The sequence below is a fragment of the Populus trichocarpa genome, chromosome 8 (assembly GCF_000002775.5).
Source record: "Populus trichocarpa isolate Nisqually-1 chromosome 8, P.trichocarpa_v4.1, whole genome shotgun sequence".
Classification (NCBI taxonomy): Eukaryota; Viridiplantae; Streptophyta; class Magnoliopsida; order Malpighiales; family Salicaceae; genus Populus; species Populus trichocarpa.
The window spans coordinates 13,741,668-13,767,575 of record NC_037292.2 but is presented as its reverse complement, the minus strand read 5'-3'; the positions used below and the strand labels follow the sequence as shown (position 1 = coordinate 13,767,575).

The following is a 25,908-nucleotide window of genomic DNA, read 5'->3' as shown; positions in this document are numbered from 1 at the left end:
CCATAGTTTCTGCTGCTTTAAAGATTTTTGGTCTACGTGAAAGCTAGACCATGAAATGATTAACGGTTTTCTTTTATCGATTATTTGAATTTTCCTCTCAAAATTAAATAAAATTGACCCCTAACAATGTAGGTGGAAGCACAACAGCAAGCATAGAAAAGTAGAAAATAGATTTAAATAGGATTAGAATACAAAAAAAAAAAACTCTAAAATCTTATTTTTATTTTTGAATATTAATATGGCCATGTTTATCTCTCTAGAAAATTTAAAATTTTTTATATAGGCATGAAACAGAACTTTAAATATAGAAAAAAAATCATCATTTCTTACCATATGACCATCATTTCTTCCTTTTTTTTTTTGTGTAAATGATGTTCATGGTCATGAAATATAGTAAAGAGGAAACATAAAAAATCGATCATAATAAATTTTTAACTGCACTAATTAGAGCTAAGTCAACTCAGAATATCCTATCAAACTCGCAGTCAAGATCATATGATTGAAATAAAATGATAAAAAAAAATAGGATTATAAAGCTTTATTTAAAAAAAAAAACATGTTAACTTTTCAAACTCGTGACCTGAGTCATTAAACCCAAAATACCAAATCTGAAAAAATCATGAAGTTTGATTCTCAATCAATTAAATATTGAAGGATAAAATTGGAAAAAATATTTTTAATTATACAAAATAATTTTAAAAAATAGAAATTAAAAAAATAAGGATCAAAGTTAAAATACAAAATAAATTTCATATTTAATTGAATGATGAAATTGAAAAAAGCAAATCAATTTACTAAAAGGAATTTTTTTTTGAATAAAAAAAATAAGGATCAAGATTGACATAAAAAAATAATAACAATATTGTAATTAAATGGTGAAATTGAAAAGAATAATAACTTTTACAAAATTGTCAAGAAAAAAAATAGAAATCAAAACTAGATTGAAAAATAGAATACCATCAATTTGAATTGAAGGATGAAATTGAAAATCACTAAAATTTTACAAAATGTTAAAGGAAAAAAAAATTCAAAGAATGAGGACCACAATGGAGAATATAATATTTAGTAAACTGAGATTGAGGGATGGAATTGAAAACAAATAAAATTTCTACAAAATGACCAATACAAAAAAATTAAAAATCAAAAGAAAAAGGATTGAAGGTGAAATACCAACAATTAGAAGGGCCAAATTGTAATTTTTTGGGAATGAAAGAGAGAAAAAGAAGAAAAACAAATGCCCATTATCACCAAATCAAACCATCATCAATGACACACGCCGCACCAACAGAAAGAAGATACAGAAGTGTTTTCAATTATATGCTAGAAGAATATTTTTAAATGTCATAAGACGCTGCACGGGCCATGGGCCATTAGAGCTTAGAAGGGCTTGGGCACCTCCCAACCTTTTGTTTTTTTTTATTTAGCCAAATATGAAATTAACTCTGAATTAAATTTATAATTACAAAAAAAATATTGTGAAAAAACAAAAATACCACTTGATCTCAAACTTTTTTTCCCCTTTAATTCATTGTTTTACTTTGCAATTTAATTATTTATTATTTTTTTCTATTTGGAAAATATCAAATTGTTCCCTAACTTAAATTTTAATAATCAAAAAACAATATTGAAAACACGAAAATACTCTTTGATATAATTTTTAAATTTTTTACTTCTAATGGTATTCTGGTTGTTTGACTGCGCAATTAATATAAGAAAATACTTATTTGTCCTACTTTATTTAAAAATGACAAATAAACCATGTAAAAAGACTTTAATATCCTTGAAAGCTGCTAGTATTAAGTTTTTTGGATGAAGAGAAAAAAAGTTATTATATTAATCGGGTGAACAATATTTTTAAGTGTGAATATAAAAGCTTATTGTATATGCAAGTTTAAAGAAGGATTTAAAATGAGTTCAATTACTATATTACATTTTTTTTTACATTTTCTAAATTCTAGTTTTTTTATTTCTAAATAATATTATAAAAAAAATTACATGTGGAAAATAACATTTTTATAAAGCTAGCACATCTTTATCTTACATTTAATTTTTAAACGAAATAAGATATGCATATAAAAGCTTACTGTATATGTAAGTTTAAAGAAGGATTAACAATGAGTTAGATTACTATATTATATATTTTTTTAACATTTTCTAAATTTTAGTTGTGAAAAATAATATTTTTATAAAGCTAGCACATTTTTATCTTACATTTAATTTTTAAACGAAATAAGACACTTTGTATGAAAGCTAAATGTGATTTTTTTTTCCTAACAATATCACTAGATATGTGGCTTGTATGACGCCATATGTCAATTATTTCCTAACACAAAAAAAATATTTAGATAATGTTGATATTTTAAAAAAAAGTAAAATAAATTTAAGACTCGGGTCATTAATTTAATTGAATTCAATAAATTTGATCAATTTAATAATATTATTAAAAATAGCATCGATATTAAATAAAACAAACAATATAAATTGACCATAATTATAAAAAATGAGCTATTAATATCATACTCAAAAGAAGAATTTCTTTAAAAAAACTAAATTTAACAAAGAACAAAAAATAAAAAGATCTAAGATAACCCAAGTTATTTTCAAGATTACTGAAAAATCCTATAGAAAGCAAAAAAATAAAATACGACTTAATTTCCAATTAAATAAATATTAAAGGATTAAACTGAAAAAAACATGAACTTATAAAAGAAAAAAAAAACAAGCATACATGTGTGAATCTTCTAAACTTAGGTCAATCTTTCAAAGTCATAACCCGTGAAATTCTAAACACGGACACAATTAAGAAGCTTAATTCCTAACCGATTTGATGTTGAAGAATAAAATCAGGAAAAAAATATCAATTAAAAATTTGTCAAAGTAAAAAAAAATTGCAATCAAAAGAACGAGAATTAAATATGCTAGGAAATAAACTGAAGAATGATGAAATCGTATAAGAGATCACTTTTAAAAATTTTCTCAAATAAAACAAATAGCAATTAATAGAATGATGAATAAATATGATAAATAAATAAAAAATTAAAGGAGGGTGAAAACAAAAAATAATTTATAATTTTATAAATTATGTTAAATAAAATAAATACAATCAAAAGAACTTGGACCAAATCTGAAAGAAAAAAACATTGAATGGTTGCTTTGAAAATTTAGAGGGCTAGATGCATAAATCAAGGAGAGAGAGAAAAAAAAAAGATTTGTGGCACCAAACCATATGTTCATTGGCTACACGCGATGCCTAGGGATAGATAGGCCACCGAGACAATTCAAATATCATAGCGGAAGATAATGTTTGGGTATTAAAAGATACCTCACACACCTCTCGAAGAACGCATGCTTTGTTGTGCTTTAAGAAAGTGAACATAGAAAAAAACCCTAAAAATAATTAAATAATTTTGTTTTTAAGAAAACTGTGTACTTTTATTATGCTTTAAAATGTGAAAAGACTAGTGAGCACTGGGAAAATAAATTTTTACCTCTCTAACTCTAATAGCTGGTTTTATGATTTTCTCATATAAGGACAAAATGATAATTATATTGTTCCAATCCATAATATAATATGTTTTGGTCTATAGCGAAATATTAAGGGAGTGTTTGAGATTGTGTTCCCAAAAATTTTAATTTTTTTTGGTTTAAAATGAATTTTTTTTATATTTTCAGATTGTTTTGATGTACTGATGTCAAAAATAATTTTTAAAAAATAAAAAAACTTCATTTCGATGCATTTCTAAGATAAACACTTTGAACCACCACCACCATCACAATTCCAAACAAGCCCTAAGTCATTTTAGTTTTTTTTTAATATGCAACTAAAGTATATTGTATACATGGTCACAGTGGGGCACATGAGCTTCCAGCTATATTAGTGATTTTTTTACTCATCTCATCAATACTACCGAGAATACTGTGTACATCATTTTCAGCACATGTTGATCATTTATTTAAAATTTCACATTTCTTAACTATGAATTTTAAAAAAGTCACAATTCTCTCGTGTGACTTCCATCAAACTGTGCTCTTTTTTTTTTTTTTTTAAATAACTGACTGTTGCTAGTTTTCCAAAAAAACATTAAAAATAAATGCGTGAATTTTCAAAAAAAAAAAAAAAAAAAAGGGGGGCAATCGTGTTTTGCGGTAAGCGGTGTCGTTTTTAGAAAGAAAAGGAAGACGCGCGGCATGCAGACAGCATGTACGAGAATCGCGGCAGTATTATTATTATTGTTGTTGTTGTTGTTAATGACCACTAAAAACGGCAGCGTATAAATCTGATGGGGGTTGGTTGGGCAACGCTTTTATGAATAAAGAAAGTGGAAGGAAGAACGTCGCAGATGCACGGTAGCTGTCGTTAGTTACCCAACAAACAAGAAAGGAACAATCTATCTTCCAAGCTGCTCACTTCCTCATTTACTAGGAGTACTCTCTAGGACTCTTTCTCCTATATACATTCATCACCGACGCCTTTCTCCTTTGAAAAACAACAGTAGCTTCAATTAGCAGCAGCAGCAATGGCTTCTTCAAGATTTTCTCTTCTCTTCCCATTCTTTGTTTTCTTCATTATTCTCTGCTTGATCAGTCACCCTGTCATTTGTGACGGTAACCATTTTTCTTTTCTTTATTTTTGGGATTACTTGGTAATTATCTGCTTTCTTTTATTTCTTTTTACATTATCTAATTTATCATGTGAGATCTGATTACTGATTCTTGATCTAGAGATATCTGTTTGAATCTGTCGTTTTAGCTGTAGTCTTGTAGATCCAATTCTATAATATATATGTGCATTACAATTAATCTGGATACTTTTAATTCATCTGTATTGCTTACAACTTTCCAAAACGCTGGAATTGGTAAATGGTCTTGAATTGATTTCATTTCTACTCAAATCTGATGTCTCCAAACGGGCTGTTACATTATGCAGTGAATTTGCCTTTGCAAGATTGCTTGTTATGACCCAGTTAACTAAGAAATAGCTGTAATCCAACTAGTATTATAGTTTGCTTTCATGATTTGCATTGGCAAGCTCGTCAAGTCTTTGCTTAATTTTTTCTCTCCCATTAATCTGTTTTTCTGTTAAAATCTTTTTTATGCAATTTGCTGATACTTGTTCTTCAGGTCAAGAAAATGGTTTTAAAACTTGTTGTCCTCTTGCTATCAAAAACTAGTTTTTGCTGCTTGTTTAGAATGCGCACGAAGCTGGAAATGATCCCAGATCCCAAGTGGTCTGGGCTTTCTTTTCAGTACAGTCCCATGAGTCTATTGCTCCATGTTAATTTGCCCAAGTTAAGATTTTCTTCCCGGCTGATATCTTAACACTAAGCTTCTCATTCCACCACTTATTTGCAGGTGATCAGGAGGATGCCCTTCTTCAAGGGATTAACAACTACAGGACATCCTTCAATTTGACTACCCTCACAAAAAATGATAACGCAGAGTGCCTTGCTGAGGAGATAGCTGACCAATTTAAGAACCAACCTTGTACAAATACCACGGGTTCCAACACAGTACCAGGCACTGAGCCGCAGTTCCCCAATTACCCGAGCCTTCTAGCCAAATGCCATTTGAATGTCTCCAACACAAGGGATGGAGCTGTGATGCCTGCTTGTGTTCCCCACCTGGATCCAAGTCTTGTGCTCACTAACTTCACACGGACTCCATACTCCGATAACCTTAATGATACTAAGTTTACAGGAGCTGGGATTGGTTCTGATGGTAACTGGATCGTTGTTGTTCTGACCACAAGCACACCTGAGGGAAGTTATGTGACTTCCAAGACAGACGGTTCGGATTACAATGCAGCCAATTTGACCGCCAAGAATACTGGTCTAATCTATCACTTGCTGTTTTTGCTGATAGGTTCTCTCTTCTTGTTGTGAAGAACCAAGTGCATGGCTAACACTAGCTCACATGAACGCAACTCGGTTGTACAAGGATCCAAGTCTTGTATTCCCTTTTGACATTTCAGAGGGACTGATTATTTGCATCGCTGTTTTTTCTTGTTCATATCGAGACAATAGCTGAAGAAAAGTTGTTATGTACCATATTTGATGAACTCTTATTTTTCGAACATTATGGGTCGCATTTGATTAACATAAGAAACACAATAATTTTTAAAATATATTTCAAAATTATCATAGAAATATTTGTTTTATATTTCCTTGTAGGTTTATTGATGAACTAAAATAAGTATTGGATTGGTTAAGTACTTTTAATACATAGTAATTCTGTTTTTTTCTCAAGTCCTCGATTAGAAGATGGAAAGGAGCCTGGAAGAAACATCGTGGAAAAGTTTTCGAAAACATGTTTATTAATTAAAAATTAAATGTTGTTTTCTTGAGAAAACACATTTTTTATTTTTCTAGTTCAGTGAGATACCAACAAAGGCTGTTTTCTTAATTCTTCACCGTAAAATTCACTATGAAATTAAGGGATTCGTCTGGCTTATCAATTTTTTTTTTATCTTAATTTCTGCTATTATTTGAAATATAAGTAAAATAAGGATATTGTTTTTTATTTTAGAAAAATTGTACTTAATAAACATGATTAATTGAATTTTGATTATTTCCAAGAAAGGTATTTGAATTAAGAAAATCTGAAATCCATTCTCTAATTTATCACTTGTAACGTAAAGTATTTTATTTTATTTTATTTGTTTATTTTAAATTATTTTTTAGTGTTTTTAAATAGTTTTGGTGTACTGACATTAAAAATAAATTTTAAAAAATAAAAAACAATATTATTTCAATGTATTTTCAAACAAAAATCAATTTAAAATACAATCGTTATCACAATATCAAACATGCTTTTTAATACCAAATATTCAATTAGTTATTAAACTGAAATACATAGTTGTATTATGGAGTTTGATTAATAAAAAAAATAAAATTATTTTCAAATAATTAAAACACTTATATAAAACAATTATAATTATGGTAAAAATTATAAAAATTCAGACGCATAGATACCTATTGATAAGAATTTAAAGATTAAATACTCAATTGTTACAATCAAATAATTTAAGTTTCTCAGGCCCGTTTGTTTGCTGGAAAGTAATTTTTTTTTTAAAGTGAATTTCGGGAAAGTATTTTCCAATGTTTGGTAGTGTAATGAAAAATAAGTTAAAAAACACTTTCCAGTGTTTGGTTATGTCATGGAAAATGAGCTGGAAAATAACTTATTAATGTTATATTTTTTTCAAGTTTATTAAAATAATGAGAAAAAAATTTTACAAATTAAAAAGTTGAATGAGAATGAAATTGAAAAAAAATATAATTTCATAAATTATCTCAAATAAAATAAATAATAATCAAAATAATAGAGATCAAATAAAAAATAAAAAAATTAAAAGATGAAGAAATTAAAATAATAATAATTAACATTTCATAAATTATTTCAAATAAAATAAGTAACAATCAAAAGAATGAGGACCAAATTTGATAGATAAAAAATTTCAATTAAAAAATAATAAGGGAAAAGCAAAATAAAAATGAGGATCAAAGTTAATATAAAAATTAAATTCTAAGGGATGAAATTGAAAAATAAAGATTCAAAACAAAAAATATATATATATATATATATATATATATAGCAATCAAAAGTTTGAGAACTAAATTTGATATAATCAGTAAATAATATGACATTTCTAAAATTTTCACAACTTTCAGAAAATATTTTCCACCCAAAATAAAAAGAAAATACTTTTCTGAAAACCAAACCAAATTTTTCTTTGACTGGAAAATATTTTCCGTTGACCAGAAAATATTTTTTATTATTTAATTTTTCTAATAACAAACAAACACATAAAAATTTAAAAATTACCAAACAAGCCCCAGTATAACATTAACTCTTAATAAAACAAAAAAAAAAACATGGGCGAATATGCCCAAGTACCTCCCGTCCCGACTATCGAGGCCATACAACCACCAGCTCCTTAGCTTCAGATCCAACGGTCGATATCAACCGGTTACAAAAGAATAGGAAGGATCCTCGAGGCCATCTAACACACCATCAGATCCAACGGTCCATATCAAACGGTTGCGAAAGAGTAGGTAGGGTTCTCTCAATTTTCTTTTTTCTTTTTTTTTTCTTTATATTTCTTTATAGAATCCTCTGCTGGAGCAATCCAAAGCTCTCTCTCAATATATTTTTGTTTCATACCATTTATTAAAAAAAAAAAATCATGGGAAAAGGCCCAGGTCTCTACGTCGATATTGGCAAGAAAGCTAGAGGTAACAGGGATTTCATTTTTTGCTCACTCCTTAATTTATTTTCATTTTGTGATTATTTTGATATTTTTTTTCTTAATTTCTCGAAATTTCCAGATCTTCTCTATAAAGATTACCAGAGCGACCACAAGTTCACTGTCACTACTTATACCTCAACTGGAGTTGTAATTTTCTCTCCTTTTCCTTTTATTTTTTTTATTAATTATATATTTTTTTTAAATTGTGGTATTGATGTTCTTTTTTAATTAACGGACTGCCCAGATGAATCCTCATGTTTTTTTCCCCCTTTATATTCCATGTAGAAGTTGTAATGTTAGGCCTAGGAAAACAGTTAAGTTGAATAATTTTTTTATTGATGAGAAATGAATTGGTCAATCTCCATTGTTAAGTGCTGGACGATTAATTTCTTTGCACTTAGAGCCTGTTTTTGTGTTTCAAATGCATTTTTGAAAAAAATTGAATTTTTTTTATTTTTTTTCTTTGCTTCAAATTGTTTTTCCTGTGTTTTTTTAAATTGTTTTGATATGTTGATATAAAAAATAAAAAAAATATTTTCATGCATTTCCAAGCGAAAATTATTTTGAAAAACAACCGTTACCATAATACCAAACTGGCTCTTAGCAGCAGGATTTGGATTCTATATTATTTTGATAATTTTATTTGCATTTATGGATTTTTTGCTCAGCATGTCGTTTTGGCTGATTTAATTGAGCTGTTTGTACGATTCACAAACAGTAAAGGAAAATTAAGCAACAACCATGTGTGTGTAGCCTTGAAAATAAAAGGAAACACTGCCGCGATTATAATTGCATTGATTTGTTTAGTTTACCATGATTAATTCTTTCGCAATTATGGTATCGGTGATATGGCATATGGGTTTCGAATTGGCGCGAGACTCTTTAACTCGTTAAATATTACACCTGAGAATGGACCATCTGTTTTGGATGTGCAGATGTGAAATCCTTTAGATTGGATATTTAGTTTCGATGTCTTCTATCAAGTTAATTGCATTGAAGCATATGTTCTTGTTTCTTTTGAAAACAACCTTCTATAATATTATCATCTGACATTATATTTATTTCGCATTCCAGGCACTCACTTCAACTGGGATCAAGAAAGGTGAGCTGTTTTTAGCAGATGTCAGCGGTCAGCTAAAGAACAAGAACATCACAACTGATATAAAAGTGGACACAAACTCCAATGTAAGACATTAAAGCTTGCCTGCTCTCCTTCTTGTTCTTTCACTTTTAACAAATCAGAAATGATAATTATCTGTGCTTGTGATTTGTATATTATGCCCTTGTTTGATGATCCTGTTTAGACTTCAAGTCACTATCAGAGGTACTTTCTTCTCTTTTGTGCTCTGGGTTGGTGAGCTATGAAGCTCTACATTTCTTGAGTACCGGTGTAAATTGTTTGAAGATGGGATTTTTGTATTCATCTCAATTATATGGTCAAACAAGTTGTATGTGATCTCTTATCCCAGATATGGCGAATTATCGCATTAATTCACCAGTATACCACCATGATTCAATAACTCCTTTTCATTTAAGGAGGTGTTGGTAGCGGTGAGCATTTAAAAAAACTACTAATTTGGATTATAAACTTTTAAAAATTGCAGAAAATGGGTAATTCGGGTTAAACAAAAAAAAATCAGGTTATCCAATAATAATTCATAAATTTTTAAAACTCATAGGCTTGTAATGTTCCTTAAACCTAATTCTCATGTAGTCAAAACTTTGGGGAAGAAAAATTAATGGGGTAATAGGTAAAAAATTCAGGTAATTTGAGTTATCTGAATTACCCAAATTGTTTGATCGGGTAAAAGAAATAGGGTTAGGTAAGGAAAAAAATATTTTGGATAATTGGGATAAGTATTGGAAATGGCATTCCCTTGAATACCCCAATGCTCACCCCTAGTATTTGTTTTAGAAAAAATCTTTTGCATTATAATTTACATTTGAAATATTTTCCGTAAGACATTTTACATAGAACAAATTTTATGATTTTTGGTAAGTAATGAATTGAAATTATAGTGGTAGTGAAACAATGATGATGTGTTGTGATGGTGGGGTGGTAGAGGTGATAGTGGTGGTGATGGGATGGTGGTGGTGAAGGTGGTTGAAATGGTTGTGTGATAGCTAAAGTTTATTACTGTTTGTAAAATATCTTACAAAATTTCATGAGCTGAAATTTTTTTCCAATAAACGAACTAAGTTTGTGGGTTGACCATAAAATATTTATGTAGATCAAATTTTTTGTAAGATATTTTACGAGAAACAAATTTCCCTAAATACAGCGTTTACTTCAGTTGACTATAGATGTGAAGGATAGAGCATTGCAGGGTTGCTTTATATTACATGTATTGCTGTCTTATTTGTTAGATTGTTCTTTAGGACATACCCCATGCCTGTATTGCTGGACCAAAGCATGATTTTACTACATAAGGTTGTAAAGCAGTTTGTTCGCATTCTTTTCAAAAGATGAAATTCCTTTTGGCATTCATCGCAGCTAATTAGAATAACTTTTTTCCATGCAGTGAACATTCGTTGGATAATTATATAACTAGTAATATGATGCTTTGATTGTGCAATTGATAGTTTTGTGTTCATCTGTAGCTTCTCACAACTATTACTATTGACGAACCTGCTCCTGGGCTCAAGACCATCTTTAGCTTCAAAGTCCCTGATCAGAGATCTGGCAAGGTAAAAGGGTTCTTTCCTTGTCAATTAACTTTTATCTTGTCATTTTCAGTTGTTTCTACTTCCTGCTTTGCTTGGCTGTTGGGAGCATCATTATTTTGCGGTTATGGTTATTGATTGCTGGTCTGATTTTTTGTATTTGTTGTTAAACATTGAGGTCATGGTTGTCTTGTCTATTTGGAACTTCTTACTGCATTAATGGGCATGCCACAGTGTTAATGAGGCTGTTTTTTGCCACTCTATGATCTGATTTAATTTCTTGTGCTAACAGGTGGAACTCCAGTACCAGCATGAGTATGCTGGGATAAGCACTAGCCTTGGGTTGACTGCAAATCCCATTGTTAACTTCTCAGGCGTGATCGGGAGTAATGTTGTTTCTCTTGGGACGGATCTCTCATTTGATACTGCTACTGGGAACTTCACTAAATACAATGCAGGGTTGAGTTATACAAATGCTGACCTGATTGCTTCTCTGACAGTGTGAGTAATTCAACGCGGTGAAAGAAGTTACATTTTAGTTAATTACTCTAATAGCTGTTACTTTCTGTTGCTTTCATTGATTATGTTCACTGAGCATTGAGCTCTACCGGTTTAAAGACTGGCGTGAGAATTCTTTTGCTGGCACTATCCCATTAAAGAGCTTGAGCTGTAGTTCAATGCAGAGAAATGCAAGTTTTGAAGGCATTTGCTGGTGAATAATTATTTACTGGCAGTATTGCTAAAGATGCTCACTGAACTAATTTCTCTGATTTTTGTGGAAGGTCTACTCTCTTGTATCATCTAGGACAACCATTTTTACTCTGAACTTGGGATTAGCTCGATGTTAAAACATTAAAGTGGAGTTATTTCTGCTGTTTGTGCATATTTTTTATTTGAAGTCTCCCTTTGCTGATGGGAATGTTTTTGATGATGACCACAGCAATGATAAGGGAGACACCCTTACTGCTTCCTACTACCACACAGTGAGACCATTGACCAGTACAGCCGTTGGTGCAGAGCTGACCCGTAGTTTTTCAAGCAATGAAAACACATTGACCATTGGCACGCAGCATGCACTCGACCCCCTGACTACAGTGAAGGCTCGGTTGAACAACTATGGGAAAGCGAGTGCCCTTATCCAGCATGAGTGGCGCCCCAAGTCTCTCTTCACAATCTCGGGGGAGGTTGATACGAAGGCAATTGAAAAGAGCGCTAAGATTGGATTGGCCTTGGCTCTCAAGCCCTAGACCAGGCAACTTCTGGTGGTGTGACTGTATCTCAGTTGTTTTGTTCGTTGCAGAGAGCAATAATACACTGAAGGATGACAGACTTTCCATCAGTTTCTGTGATGTGTTTGGGTTTCACATATTTGAGGGTTATGGTCTCTTAGAAAATAATTCTAATTGGTGTCAGGCACCAATTTACTCTTCAAAATTTTGCATCCGCCCTCAATAAGAGGGTATACATGTTCTGGAGCAGAGTTGCTGCATTTGGATATTTTTGGTTTGATCATATTAATTATTTTTCTTTTCCTGGTTGTTGAGTATCGCCGAGTCTCCTTTCATGTCTACTTAGGATTCTGGTTGCATTTCAAAGTAATTCTAATTCAGAAATGTTAAAATAATATATTTTTTATTTTTTAAAAATTATGTTTGATATTAGCGTATTAAAATAATTAAAAAATATTAAAAAAATATTAATTTAAAACAAAAAAAATAAAAATTAAATTAAATTTTTTAAAAAATAAATAGGATTTAAACTAACATGGTTTTATGATAAGTATTTATGAAAATTTATTGTCATATATCAATAATCATGACACTCTAGTCCTTTTATGTACTTATCCAACATCAATCATATTATATAGATTGATTCTAGTTGTGATATCTTTAGTATTAATTTTTTTTTTAAAAAAAATACTAATTTTATTTTATTTTTTAATTTTATTTTTTGACATTAGATTTATTAGAGAATAAGTTTTTTTGATTTGTTCTCTATAGAGTTGTTTGAATCATGATTTAAGTCTTGACGGATTAACTTGGTAGACTTGTTTTTTGTAATTAATTTTTTTTTAATTTTATCTTTTAATATTAGATAAATTGAGAATTGATCTTTATAATTTGTTTTAATTTAATTTTTATGAGATTATTTTAATTTTATGCTTATGGTTTGAGTCATAAGTTTAGTTGATTATTTTTTATTCTTTTAATTTTGTTTTTTTATTGATTTTTTTTATTTTTGTCATTTAACATTGGATTAATTGAGAATTGTGCTTTATAATTTGTTTTGAATTTTTTTCTATTAGGTTCTCGGTTGCATGATCTAAGTTTAGCAAGTTGACTCGGGTTGATTTGGTTATTTTTTTATTGATTTTTTTTATTTTATCTTTTCAATATCATGTTGATTGAGAATTGAGTTTTAAAATGTTTTTTTATTTATTTTTATGAGGTTATAATGATCCATGACCCGAATTGTAGATTATAAATGTTAATTTGGATTGATGCTTTTATTTTAATTTTTTTTTAATAAAAAATATCTAGGAATTTCTTAAGTCAAATTATGTTTCTTCTAATTGTTCAGATTATTTTTGAACTTGTAAAATTAATTGGATGATATTAGTTGGTTTCAGAAGTTCTAATTTTTTTTTTCTTCTTGGAATCATTGGATATTTTTAAAACATTTTAAGAAACTTTGAATCCATCGATGCACACCGTAGAGTGACAATTATATAATATAGATTGATTATAGTTGTGATAACTATATCCTTATCCATACGTATCATTATCTATGTATTATGGTTATCATTGTCGATAAAGAAGTCTCCATCTTAATGTGAGAACATATGGAATGATTTTATTAAAGCTGAACTCTTAATTTTAATGCTACGTGGCAGATTTTTAGTGTTTGCCTCTTTAATCTGGGAAGGCAATGATTTTGCTAACCAATGACCTCGTCGCCTCCCTTCCCCTTCTAACGGAGGATCAGATAGGTAACTTTTTTTTTATCAGTTTATATGTATGTTAATTAATCATATAAATTTTTAAATTAATAATTATATAAGTTTTTATTGATCATGAGAGGACTCAAACTCATAATTATTGGAAACTAAATTCAAGATCTGACCAGTTAAACTACCTCCAAAATTAATTTTTTTTATACTTGGTGGATGCCATAGCATAACCAACCCAATCCTTTTAAAAAAAACTTGATTTTACAAAAATAAAACCGAAGCATAGAAAACAAAGTGCATAAAACCATAAGAATCTACAAGTCAAAAGATTAAAAATCCATATATAATATTAAAAAATAAAATTATAACATAAAAAAATTAAAAAAAATCAGATCAAATAATAATACGAGTGAAACACAGCCCCACTTACATTGAGTGAGATTTTATTCATTTTAGATTAAACCATATAAAAATTTAAATTTTTTAGATTGAATAATATTAAATATTCAACAAATCGAATAAAATTATCATTTTTTCTTGCGTTCATGGATGACTAAGTTGGTAAAGTGAATGAGAGCCGAGAGATATACTCCTTATGTTATATCTAATTTGATTTTTTTTATCCACTAATATTGATGGCCGCGGGCCAAACAGTGTAAATCTTGTTCGAAGTGTAAAGACCTAATTCGATACATGAAAAAACATCTCTAATGTTGTGTTTTCATATATTTTGATATATTAACATAATTTCTTCATATTTTATATTTAAATTGAATATTATGTATATGTATAATTTTAATTGCAAAAATCAATTAACTACTCATTTCACAAAACAAATAGAACTTAAAGACCCCACAATTGACAATTAAGTACCATACAAGAAAGCATTAATCAAATAATCGACATTAGGATTGACGTATCTTTTCTCACATTTCTCCGTTTGATAATTCAAGATCTTTTCTTTTGTATTACATGTGAACATAATCTTGAACATTGAGTTTGGTTATTTCAAATTTCATCTATTTTTACCTTAATTTTTATTTAATTATTTTTAGATTAACTTGGTAGATTGATACAAATTAATCTATTTTTTATTAGCTATTTGTAATTAATTATTTACTATAATTGATAAAAATTGATAAAAACTGAATTCATTTTATTTTTTAAAATATCTCTAAAAAAATAAATATTTTTAAAAAAACTAGTTTTAACATTAATTTTTTTTTAGTATAGTAAATAAGAGAAATTGGTCTCTAATTTACTTTTATAACAATTTTAAAGATTGATATTTTTAATACTAGAAAATATTTTAAACAAGAAATCTCATTATTTTTTTTTTAATTAGATTCAATTTAAAAAATTCCAAATAACCTATAATATCATTTTTGAAAAAAAATATTATCGGTCTGACCCGGGTGTTATGCCCATAAGGCAGAAGGTATGTTATGGTAAATTTTAAAATAAAATAATATAACAATCGAAAATTAAAAATACTGTGCCATTAGACACGTTTGCGCTTTTTGGAGTGAGATCGCCATTCTCGTCTATACCAAAAGAAGAAAAGCCTATCAGGAATAAAAAAATCTTCGGACCGAAAAAGAAAAGCTATTCTCGTCGGAGAAACTAAATTCAACGATGACGACGAAGATGCTCTCACTGTACTCAACAACGATGACGGAGAAGATGCCCTCACTGTACTTATCAACGATCAATCCTCACTTTTCCATAATCTCATGGAAGAAAAAATCATTTCCCGTGACCGGAAGTCGGAATCTCTTCACCACCACCGTTCATGCCTCAAGATCTAAAGTTGATCATCAGATTTCCAGATCTCAGGTGATTGATTGATTAATAATCAAGCTGGACAGATTGATTAAATCGATAGAGTTAATTTATTTATTTATTTTTTCAAAAAAAAAATGACAGGGACATGAAGAAGATTCATTATTGTTGATGAGGAGTGTATTAGGAAGCATGGAAAGGGTTTATTTGAAGAGAAATCCAACAGCAAAAGCTATACTAGACTTGGTTAAGTCGGTTGATGATGCTGACCATATCTGCTATGATCATCTTGCTTTCAGGACCTTTGGGGTATCTATTTTTTTTGTTAATTACATAAAACTTGAAAAGAAACTAATTGATTTTGATAGATTTTTTTTAATTTGATTTGATTTATTAGTATTATTATTATTATCATTATAGGTGAAGGGTCATGGGATTGAGTCCATGGCAAGTTTCTTCCTGGATTATGGGTATAAACAACAGGAGGAGCTGAGATTTCCAGCAAAAAAGTTGAAAGCTCTGTGGTTTTCACCTCCCAGTGGCCTCCCGCATGAGGATGCTGCCACTGGCAGTGGTGTTAATGGCCCTTTGCCAAGAATTTTTATATCAGAGCTTCTCGTTGATCAATTAAGTCCACAAGCTCAAGTGAGTAGTGCTAATAGTAGTGATGGTTGGTACTTCATTGTATCATTAATTATATTAATCCATCCTCTTCTGTGTAGACTGAAGATTTAATTAACTTCATGTGTTAGGAAATTATTGAAAAATACATAGAAACATCAGGCAGTGGATACAAGCATGCAACTCTTGCTAGTGCTCTGGGGTCGTTAACATGGAAGAAGCCCTTCTTTTCTGACTTTCAGCAATTGGCAAAGTAGTAATTTACTCTTTTAACTTGTACTTCAATTTTCTTTTCTCAATACAAGATTTGTGTTTTAACTGTGCTGTTATATATTTTTATTGATGCCTAGGGAGAGTGAATATGCTGCCTGGACACTTGTCAATGGTTATGCACTCAACCATGTCACTATTTCCACTCATCGCCTGAAAACTCACTTGACAAATATCAGAGCCCTCAATCAGTTCCTCCAAGAGAATGGATTCAAACTGAATTCTGAAGGGGGTGCTCTCAAAGGTTTGGTAACTCTTTCTTTTTAATCTTGCGTCCCCGTGCTAGTTTTCTTGTAAGCTAAAATTGTAGGAAATTATCTTGTCTAGTGCTGCTGATAATAATTATGGGTGAATGTTTTGTCCTAGATTTCCTGTTCAAATAAAACTTCACCTGAATGGATTAAGAGATGTTTTGTTTGGGTTCTATAACTATGACCTCAATCCAATACTAGAAATTTTAGCAACTTCATTTTTTTTTCCTGCTTCCCATGCATCTCAGCTACTTTTGAATTTGTTTTAGCACTGCCTGCCAAGGGACCATAAATAATGGTCTTTCTCAGAGATTGTGGAGTGACTTCATCTATACTCTTATTGTCATAGATCAAGTATAGTATGTTGTTTTAGTTACTGTACTAGTTATTTATAATTGGTTTAGAATTGCATACTCTTTCTCTGAGAGGTTTGATAATAATTAAATGATTTCTTTTCCTCCACTGCCAGTGAGCCCTGATGGTCTCCTGCTTCAAAGCTCAACTGTAGCCGACTCAATCTCTTTCAAGTTTTCTGATGGCTTCACTGAATCAGTTCCCTGCTCATACATAGAGTTTGCCGAACGCCTTGTGTTGCCACAATATAAAAATCTACGCAAGGAAGAGGTAAAGGATTCCCTTGTGTTCTCCTTGAAATGATATTTTCTTTCACTTTGATTCTCCCAAGCCTATTGAGATCACTGCCATATCGAGGATTGTTACCAGAGCAGTCTGATTGATAGACATCAAGATCCTCATTAATCTGACTGTCAAGAAATGAATTGTTTCTTTAATGCTCAATTACGAGGTAGTAACTTCCATAACCATCTTCAACAGGTCAAGGAGTTTCACAGGCGAGATGGGTTTGAGGTTGGAAATGCAGATAAGATTTTTGAGAGCACATCCAAAGAGCAATTGACAAGGCGAACTGGGTGAGATGAATCACTATTTAGACGACAAAGAATGATCGCTAGAAGTTACTCAAGAAGTGGTCTTCAAGGCTGAGATCCTTACATAAGTACATATATCATGAATCACAGTACATGAATAAACTTTATTCACAATACCTATATTATTGGACGTTTGTTCTAACATGCTATAATCTTTTAACCACCCTTCTCACCATTTTTTGTTGATTGAAAGAGGCAATTTATACCTGTCCGGCTGAATAACGTCGAGTTATTATGGAACATGGAAACAATCCCAATCGGATTTTTCCGATCGAGTTATGAAAAAAGATTCAATCAGACAGGACCTAATATTCCTTAACATTTTCTGGACTGTAGAGGGCAATCGACTAACATTTTGCGCCATAAGCCTCATCATTACCCCGTGTGTGAAGGATGGTCATCATTCTAAATACAACATATAGGGACATGTTCCTCCATTGCCTTCTCAGTTGTACAAGAACAAATGCTTTCACAGAAAATACATCTATAGTAAGAAAAGGGTGAAAAAAGAAATGAATGAAAAGAGGCAGCTAAAAGAAGCAGATACTTCACTGATCCTGTGCTATGGTTTGCCACTGGGTTTTGGAGATTGGTGGGGATATTGATGGTGGAAAGGAGAAGCATGGGGACCATGTGGTATTGAAAAACTCCTTTGTTGGTGCCCATTCCGAGATAACAATCCAGCCTGTGAGCGGACACCATTTTTGGCATTTGGGCTAGACCCAACCCGGTCACCTTGCATGGTCTGGAAATAATACGATGAGCTTGCCATGTCCTTGAGGTTGGGCAGAGGCTTCAATGTGTCGACCACTTCACTCATTAGAGGCCTGGCTTTAGGATCCCTGCTAAGGCAATGAGCAGCCAGCTGTGCAGCTTTCTGGGCTCCTTTTATTGAAAAGTGACCTTGAAGTCGAGGGTCTATCAGCCGGTAGAATCTTCTTCTCTCTCCTAGATATGGCCTCGCCCACTCAACAAGATTATGCTCTCCATTAGGACGGTTCTTATCCATGGATCTCCTGCCGGTTATCATTTCAAGCAAGACCACACCAAAACTGTAGACGTCGCTCCTTGATGTAAGATGTCCTGACAGAAGTGTTTTAGCCTGTTTAGCCTTGATGTAATGATGATCACATGCAGCAGCAAAAGAATGTTGCGAACCTTTCCTACCTAATATGAACAGGACTGACTACCTGGAGGCACATGACTGCATACAATCGGATGCCTACTACAGATACATGCAAATCCAATATTGTCTATCATTTTTACCTATTATCTAGAATAAAAAAAAAAATACCTAAACAAGGACAGAAGGATTTGTAAAGGTACAGAAAGAAGGAACGGTTGGATTAAATGCCCTTCTCTGGTTCAAATGTGTCGGTCTAGGAGAGGGGAAGGGGGACCAGAGATAACTGATGAAGAGGATATCTTTAATGAGGGGAATGTAGTTCCTTTCTAATTTTAAATTAAGGGTGTTTTGTTATTTAAGAATAGAGAGATTGAGTTGGATTTTTTACTGCTTTTGACTCCCAATTTGAGGGTTGATAGTTCTTATTATATGAGGGGCATGCACCTTTCAAAATCCTCCCCTTCCCTCCCTCCCCTTACACCAAATCCCCCCCCAGCCAATTTCGTCAGCCTCGCATGGAGTTTGATTCAACTCTGGCACTGAACAGATACAAAATCCTAATATAAACACTTTGGTACATGCAGAGAACAGATACAAAATCTATCCTCCTAATTCATGCAGAAAAGCTAAAGTTTTTCCCAGAGCCAACTGGAATATGCCTGTAACGCAGGCAATTAGGGTTAAAAAGAAAGCTAGATATGCTTATCTAGGCTTTTAGGGAAAAGAATAAATCTTTCATCAAATTAGGATGAGAAAATGACTGAGGGATTAAGAGAAAATCATGCTTACCGGTCATTACATACTCTGGGGCTGCATAACCATAAGTTCCCATCACCCGGGTTGATACATGGGTCTTATCTCCCTCGGGAGCATCTTTGGCAAGTCCAAAATCAGAAAGCTTGGCATTGTAATCCTGATACAGAATTTGATTAGTAGGATGCACCAATTAAGTGAAGAGGAGGAAGAGGAAAAATATTGCTATAGTAATATTATGTACCGCATCTAATAATATATTGGAGGTTTTGAAATCACGATAAATCACTGGCCTTTCAGCTTCTTCATGAAGAAAGGCAAGACCTTTGGCAGCACCGAGAGCGATTTTCATTCTTATAGACCATGGAAGAGGTAGGGACCCTGCATATAAAATTTCCATAAAAAATGAATGATGTTTAATAAGCAAATTGCGCAACACAGCAAAACCTGGCAATGTCAATACAACTCTAGCCATGTAAGAAAAAGCATCTGCGTATCAAAATCATATATATGAAAGGGTGGTAATAAAACAGCTCCATTTTATAAAATTCAGCTGTTTCATTGTGTTACTTTTTCATTGTTAAACTTGGCTGTTTGATAAAAATCTAGGGGAAATCTGATACAAGTTTGATGATTTGCTAGAACTTTCAATAACTTTGTGGCCTTAGGTAAACGTGACAGAATTCAAAATTTTCACAGCTCATCCTGAGCTTCATCACCAACGATCTCGCATGTATTTGATTCACTTCTGAACATAAATAGAGATATGTTCATGCATACACATAAATACACACAACCAATCTCCAGTGCAAGCATTGCTTATCTGATGTCCCCAGCTATTTTATGTAAATGCTTTTGTAATTTCTATTCTGGAAAAGTCCATTACTGTAGAGAAAAAGGGTAGAGAGAATAATTTTTCACCGCACATTTTAAATTACTTTCATACTAGAAACCATAATTTTTTTTTAAGGGAGAGAAAAAAGGGCCAACAAGAAAAGCAAATGGTGGTTGCATACGTCGAAATAGGTGGTTCTCCAAGCTTCCTCGAGGCATGAACTCGTAAACTAGCAGCCTTTGATCATCTTCAATGCAGTAACCAATCAGTTTAACCAGGTTAGGATGAACAAGATCACCAAGGTAATTTACTTCAGCCTGCCACACAGATCCAACAATTAAAAGCAAACCTAGGAGTAAGAAATCCAAACGATTTGGAAACAAAATTATTGAAAATGAAAAGGCACAGAAAATATGATAGTGAACTTTTATATGTGAAGTAAATAGATTAGGAAAGTCTGGTACCAGCCATTCTTTATGACCCTGGAGCCCATCATGATTAAGGGTTTTAACAGCAACGGTAAGGCCAGTACCAGGTTTCACCGGAGCAGTTCCATTTTCTTCAATCCATCCCTTGAAAACACAACCAAAGCCACCTTCACCAAGAAGACTCTCAGGTCTAAAATTTCGAGTTGCCAGTTTGAGATCATTAAATGTGAACTTCCGCAGTCGAGAAGCAACTTTAAGCTCCTCTTCAAGTTTGGAAAGGGATGAATTACTTTCTGTATTGCTTGTGGTTGACGATGAGACAACAGGAACAGCTGGTTGGTCTGTGCTTGTATCATTTATGGATTTACTTTCTGTTGATTCACAAACTTACACTATTAGAATACAGACTACTGTAAAATGAAATCTTAAGGGATGATAATCATAACAATGAAATAGACAAATAAAGCACCGTGCGCTACAAGCCCTTCTGGATACAAACACACCAGCTTTTCAATGAAATGCTAAACTGCATGCCACTGTGTGCAGGTTTGACAAAGAGATGTGACACCCAACCCAGATCATAATTAAAATGGTAAATAAGAAAAAAATTGAAGCATAAACTACAGTGTAGCATGTACATGTAAATTCAACAAAAATGAAACTACACGGTAATACCATATATCCTTGTAACGATAATCGTGGTTTCTTTTAACTTGAACTCTCCACATACACAAATCATAGATTCCCACATTCTGCTATTTAAACTAACCATGATAGTCACTCTTCCAACCTCACACAGCCCCTATCGCAGGTGCCTTTGAAACCAAAGTATCTGTCCTTCACCTGGTAAAATTTTCCTTAAATCCATTGGGCAGCTCAGCAACCCAATCTTTACCACTATTATCACCACTAGAATGTTTCCATTACACACCTACCAACTCATCAGTCATGCTACCATCACCAGCACACTAATGATTATTCCAAACTCACTGCCATTTTCCTGAGATTCTGGAAATGGCTGCAATCATTTGAAGGAGTTTGTTTCAAATAAACTGATGAAACAGCTGGTCCTACTTTCTGCCAAAGCCAAGAACTATACACATCTTTTCAACACTACTATGGGATTGAAGCTGATTCGAACTAAGGCAATGTTTTCAACAAATAAGAAAAAAATCATTTCTAAGAAGAAATAAAAAAAAGCAAGTTCGATAAACTTAAATCAGATTATCTACATCACTAAAAGGTTAAGACTTTAGTCAAGCCTGCTTTTGGAAACGAGGAACATAATTGTTATAATAAAAAAACTATCAAGGAAATCATGATACCAAGCATTTATTGCAAAGCTCTGACCAGAACACCAAGGTAAAAAGAAATTAAAGAACCAAATCTAACCAAAAACATCAAGTCAATCAAGTAAATGAATGACTCAGTCAAGTACCAATACGGAAAAATTCCCTTCCTTTATTTTCCGCTTGAACTAAAAAAAACGGCTTCCCCAAGCTAGCGGATATAAAATAAACAAAAAACTGTTAGAGATGACTCTCCAAATAGTAATTCTGCATGTTTGCGATAAACTGCGGGAAAGAAAACAACTTATGTCTAGCATGACCTGAAGTAGTTTCTGCAAAATCTAAGTACTCCAAGTTTTCATAGAAAAACCTTCACCCTGTCAATGGATCTCACAGCCAAGTCAGGCTTCGGTATTCATGCAGCTTTTAAATGGTGCAAGCAGTGAAAATAGCTGTTGCTAGTTCCTTTTAAAGTCACTGTTATGCACACACGCACGCACATAGAAACTAAACATTCGGTTGCAAAACCATTCTTGGTTGAACAAACATCCCAGGAAGGAAACCATGCCAATCTTAACTGACAAACTGATTGAACTAAAACAAATAATCCACATAGATCAAACCCCCAAAAAAAAATTGAAGTGAAGAGAAATCGGAATTACCAAAATGGGTACTAGTCCCACTAACAGAGCTATCAACTTTGGATCTTGACGAAATGCAGCCCCCAACAAGCCTTAACTTGACCCAACACCCCGCCTTTGTACCATCTTTCTTCTTCCTCTCCTTTGATTTGCACACATCCCAAGAAGACTTCACTTTACCTTCTTCACTGCCTAAACCCATCCTCTCCTTTCCTCTTCAAAAACCCTAAATTCCAAAACCCACTTTTCATCAAACCAACACCCCAAATCCCACCACTTGCCACATCCAAAAAAAGAGGTTTCAAATTTAGCAATTTCTCTTCAATACCCACAACCCCAATTGAAAAACAGAAAAGAAGGGCTAGATCACGTCAGGTACATAAAAATTGATAGCCCCTTTTTAAAGATTTTTAAAAATAATCAAACTGTGGAAACCATTGAGACAGACAACAACATGGTTTGGTCTTCTATTTTTCATATTTCTAATCAGTTAAGACCAGGAAATGTCCGCTGCTCTCTCGATAATAGCACTGAGGATTAATTGTACATTTAGTCCTTTTACTCTTTATATTTTCATAATGTGCCCACTTTACTATTTTTATTGATTATTTTTGTGTTTTAAAAATATTTTTAAAAAATATTTTTATTTTATTTTTTTATTTTAAATTAATATTTTTTAATATTTTCAAATCATTTTAATATATTAATATCAAAAATAATTTTTTAAAAATAAAAAAATATTTTAAAAAATTAGAACTACTTCTTTACAAGGCAGTTCCGGAGGTGGTTCTTGATTTTCAATTGATACGAAAGGTTCAGTATAGATTTATTTCACTGTTCTATTTCAAAGTTAATATTATAATATATAGCATGATTTTTATATAATTAAAAATAATTATTATTGATGAATTTGTTATTCCAGTTCGTATAAAAAAACTTAGTTAATTAAGTAATATATACATGTAATGTAATGTTATTGCATCATTATATATTATAGAAAAAACTAGCTATTTGCTCCACGTTTTACCGCGGATTAGATATTTTTTCTCCTAAAAATAAATTATACATGCTAGTTCTTCCAATGTATTTTTGTAGATAAAAAAATTATATGCTAAATTATACATGCTAGTTCTCCCCAAATAAAACATTGTTATTATTTTTTCAGCCAACATAGTAGTGGTTGGAATGGAATCTGGACTTATAGACAACTATTTAAATTATAGTAGCAATGTTTCATTTGCTCTAAAAACTTATTTTTAAATTATTTCAAGCTAAAAAACTTAATTAGCACCCTTTGAACACCTACAAACAACCCATCAAACCAAAAAACACAAGAACCCAAAATAAAACTAGATTAGATTTATCTCCCTTGATTTAAATTTGGTTTTTTCAAGCAATATTAAGGTTTTAGAACACCACCATCAAACCTATCTCATTGCGTGGAAACCAAAAAAATCTAGTGATTTTTTGAAATTTAAAGGGATCTAAATTGTATAAATTAAGTTATATTTAAAGATTGAGAATTTAAGTGTATTTTTCATGAAATTCCTAGCATGACACCCATGTTTGGTGTCGTTTTTATTTTGATCTCTCTTCTTTCAATTTCACTCTTGTTTAAGAAATAAAAAATACAATTGGTTTTCAATTATAATCAAATCACCCAAAATAAAATTTAAAAGACCAAAATAAATTATTAAAAAATAAATAATAAATCCAGGGTGTATTAAATTATAAATAAATTATAATCAAATCACTCAATGTTTGTTTCTGCGTTTCAAAAGCGTTTTTGAAAAAAAAAATTTATTTACTTCAAATTAATATTTTTTTAGTGTTTTTAGATCATTTTAATGCGCTGATGTAAAAAATAATTAAAAAAATAAAAAAATATATTATTTTGATATATTTTTGAGTAAAAAACACTTTGAAAAGCAACCGCAACCACACTTCCAAACACGCTAACTCTATTTACCGCAAAAAAAAACATATCTTTTAATGTTTTCTACAATAAATAAATAAATAAAAGATTGTGACACGTCCTTGAATTGCTTTACAAGTATCTATGATCATTTAAAAGGAAAGTGGATAATATTATTCCAACCAGTAGATTAATTTTCACAAACATCAAGCAATAAGATTCAATAAAATTTGTAGATAATTTTGTTAGATCAAATTTGATAAATATTATAAGTGATTTAATGAAGAATTTTGGTGAAAAAGTCTATCTTTAACTGTTGAAAGAAATGGAATGATTGGCAGAGCGACTCGAAGACGTTATAAAATGAGATTTTATATAATATAAAATATATGAATATTTATTCTGTTTTTTTAACTAATATAAAACTCGGACATACCGGATCGGATGGGATGATATTGACAACCATGGCTAACTAGCACGAACATCCTTGTCTTTTCACTTTTTTAATGAGGTCCCTTATTAGTTAATATTCTTAATTTGACCCCTTTTATTAAACTCTGTTACTGAATCACATCCTTTCGTTTACTTTTACACGTTAAATATCGATGAAGCTTGACATTCAAGTCCCCCCGCTTAGTATCTCTCATCTATCATGATTTACCATTTTATTTTTTATTTTTCCTTACAAATTTTACCTTTTTCTCAATGAGAAAAAAGCTAAAATGACGAATAATACAATAACATTCATTTATAAATGTGAAAAAGCTTTAAATTGATTTTTTAAATATTTTTATCTTGATGTATTAATATTAAAAATTTTAAAAATTATTTTAATATATTTTAAAATAAAAAATATTTTTAAATTTTTTTCTTGATGAGAAAAAAAACTTAAAAGACGAATAATACAATAACTTCCATTTATAAATGTGAAAAAGCTTTAAATTGATTTTTTAAATATTTTTATCTTGATGTATTAATATTAAAAATTAAAAAAAAATATTTCAATATATTTTAAAATAAAAAACATTTTTAAATTTTTTTCTTGATAAGAAAAAAAGATAAAATGACGAATAATACAATAACATTCATTTATAAATGTGAAAAAACTTTAAATTGTTTTTTTATTTTTTAATTTTGATGTATTAATATTAAAAATTAAAAAAATATTAAAAAAATATTTTAATATAT

General features: G+C 31.0%; 4 protein-coding genes across 4 annotated transcripts; 3 read left to right on the top strand and 1 right to left on the bottom strand.

Annotated features, from left to right (window-relative positions):
* The first annotated feature begins 4,323 nt into the window (after positions 1-4,323).
* LOC7469082 (uncharacterized GPI-anchored protein At3g06035) lies at positions 4,324-6,146 on the top strand. The gene is made up of 2 exons (XM_002312673.4): positions 4,324-4,605; positions 5,353-6,146. Exons 1-2 carry the CDS (start codon positions 4,518-4,520, stop codon positions 5,880-5,882), a joined length of 618 nt encoding a protein of 205 aa, XP_002312709.2. The 5' UTR covers positions 4,324-4,517; the 3' UTR covers positions 5,883-6,146.
* Positions 6,147-8,067: 1,921 nt separating this feature from the next.
* LOC7469081 (mitochondrial outer membrane protein porin of 36 kDa) lies at positions 8,068-12,458 on the top strand. Its single transcript, XM_002312672.4, has 6 exons — positions 8,068-8,234; positions 8,328-8,395; positions 9,323-9,433; positions 10,850-10,936; positions 11,205-11,413; positions 11,853-12,458. The coding sequence occupies exons 1-6, from the start codon at positions 8,186-8,188 to the stop codon at positions 12,157-12,159; spliced, it is 831 nt and encodes a 276-aa protein (XP_002312708.1). The 5' UTR covers positions 8,068-8,185; the 3' UTR covers positions 12,160-12,458.
* Positions 12,459-15,366: 2,908 nt separating this feature from the next.
* LOC7473254 (uncharacterized) lies at positions 15,367-17,908 on the top strand. The gene is made up of 7 exons (XM_002312671.4): positions 15,367-15,698; positions 15,789-15,953; positions 16,065-16,289; positions 16,397-16,518; positions 16,616-16,779; positions 17,256-17,410; positions 17,621-17,908. The coding sequence occupies exons 1-7, from the start codon at positions 15,498-15,500 to the stop codon at positions 17,717-17,719; spliced, it is 1,131 nt and encodes a 376-aa protein (XP_002312707.2). The 5' UTR covers positions 15,367-15,497; the 3' UTR covers positions 17,720-17,908.
* A 168-nt stretch (positions 17,909-18,076) lies between these two features.
* Positions 18,077-23,305, bottom strand: LOC7473253 (serine/threonine-protein kinase PBL34). Its single transcript, XM_024607739.1, has 6 exons — positions 22,827-23,305; positions 20,912-21,246; positions 20,629-20,764; positions 19,857-19,993; positions 19,649-19,772; positions 18,077-18,816 (listed from the first exon to the last, which is right to left on the bottom strand). Exons 1-6 carry the CDS (start codon positions 23,005-23,007, stop codon positions 18,296-18,298), a joined length of 1,434 nt encoding a protein of 477 aa, XP_024463507.1. The 5' UTR covers positions 23,008-23,305; the 3' UTR covers positions 18,077-18,295.
* Positions 23,306-25,908: the final 2,603 nt, after the last annotated feature.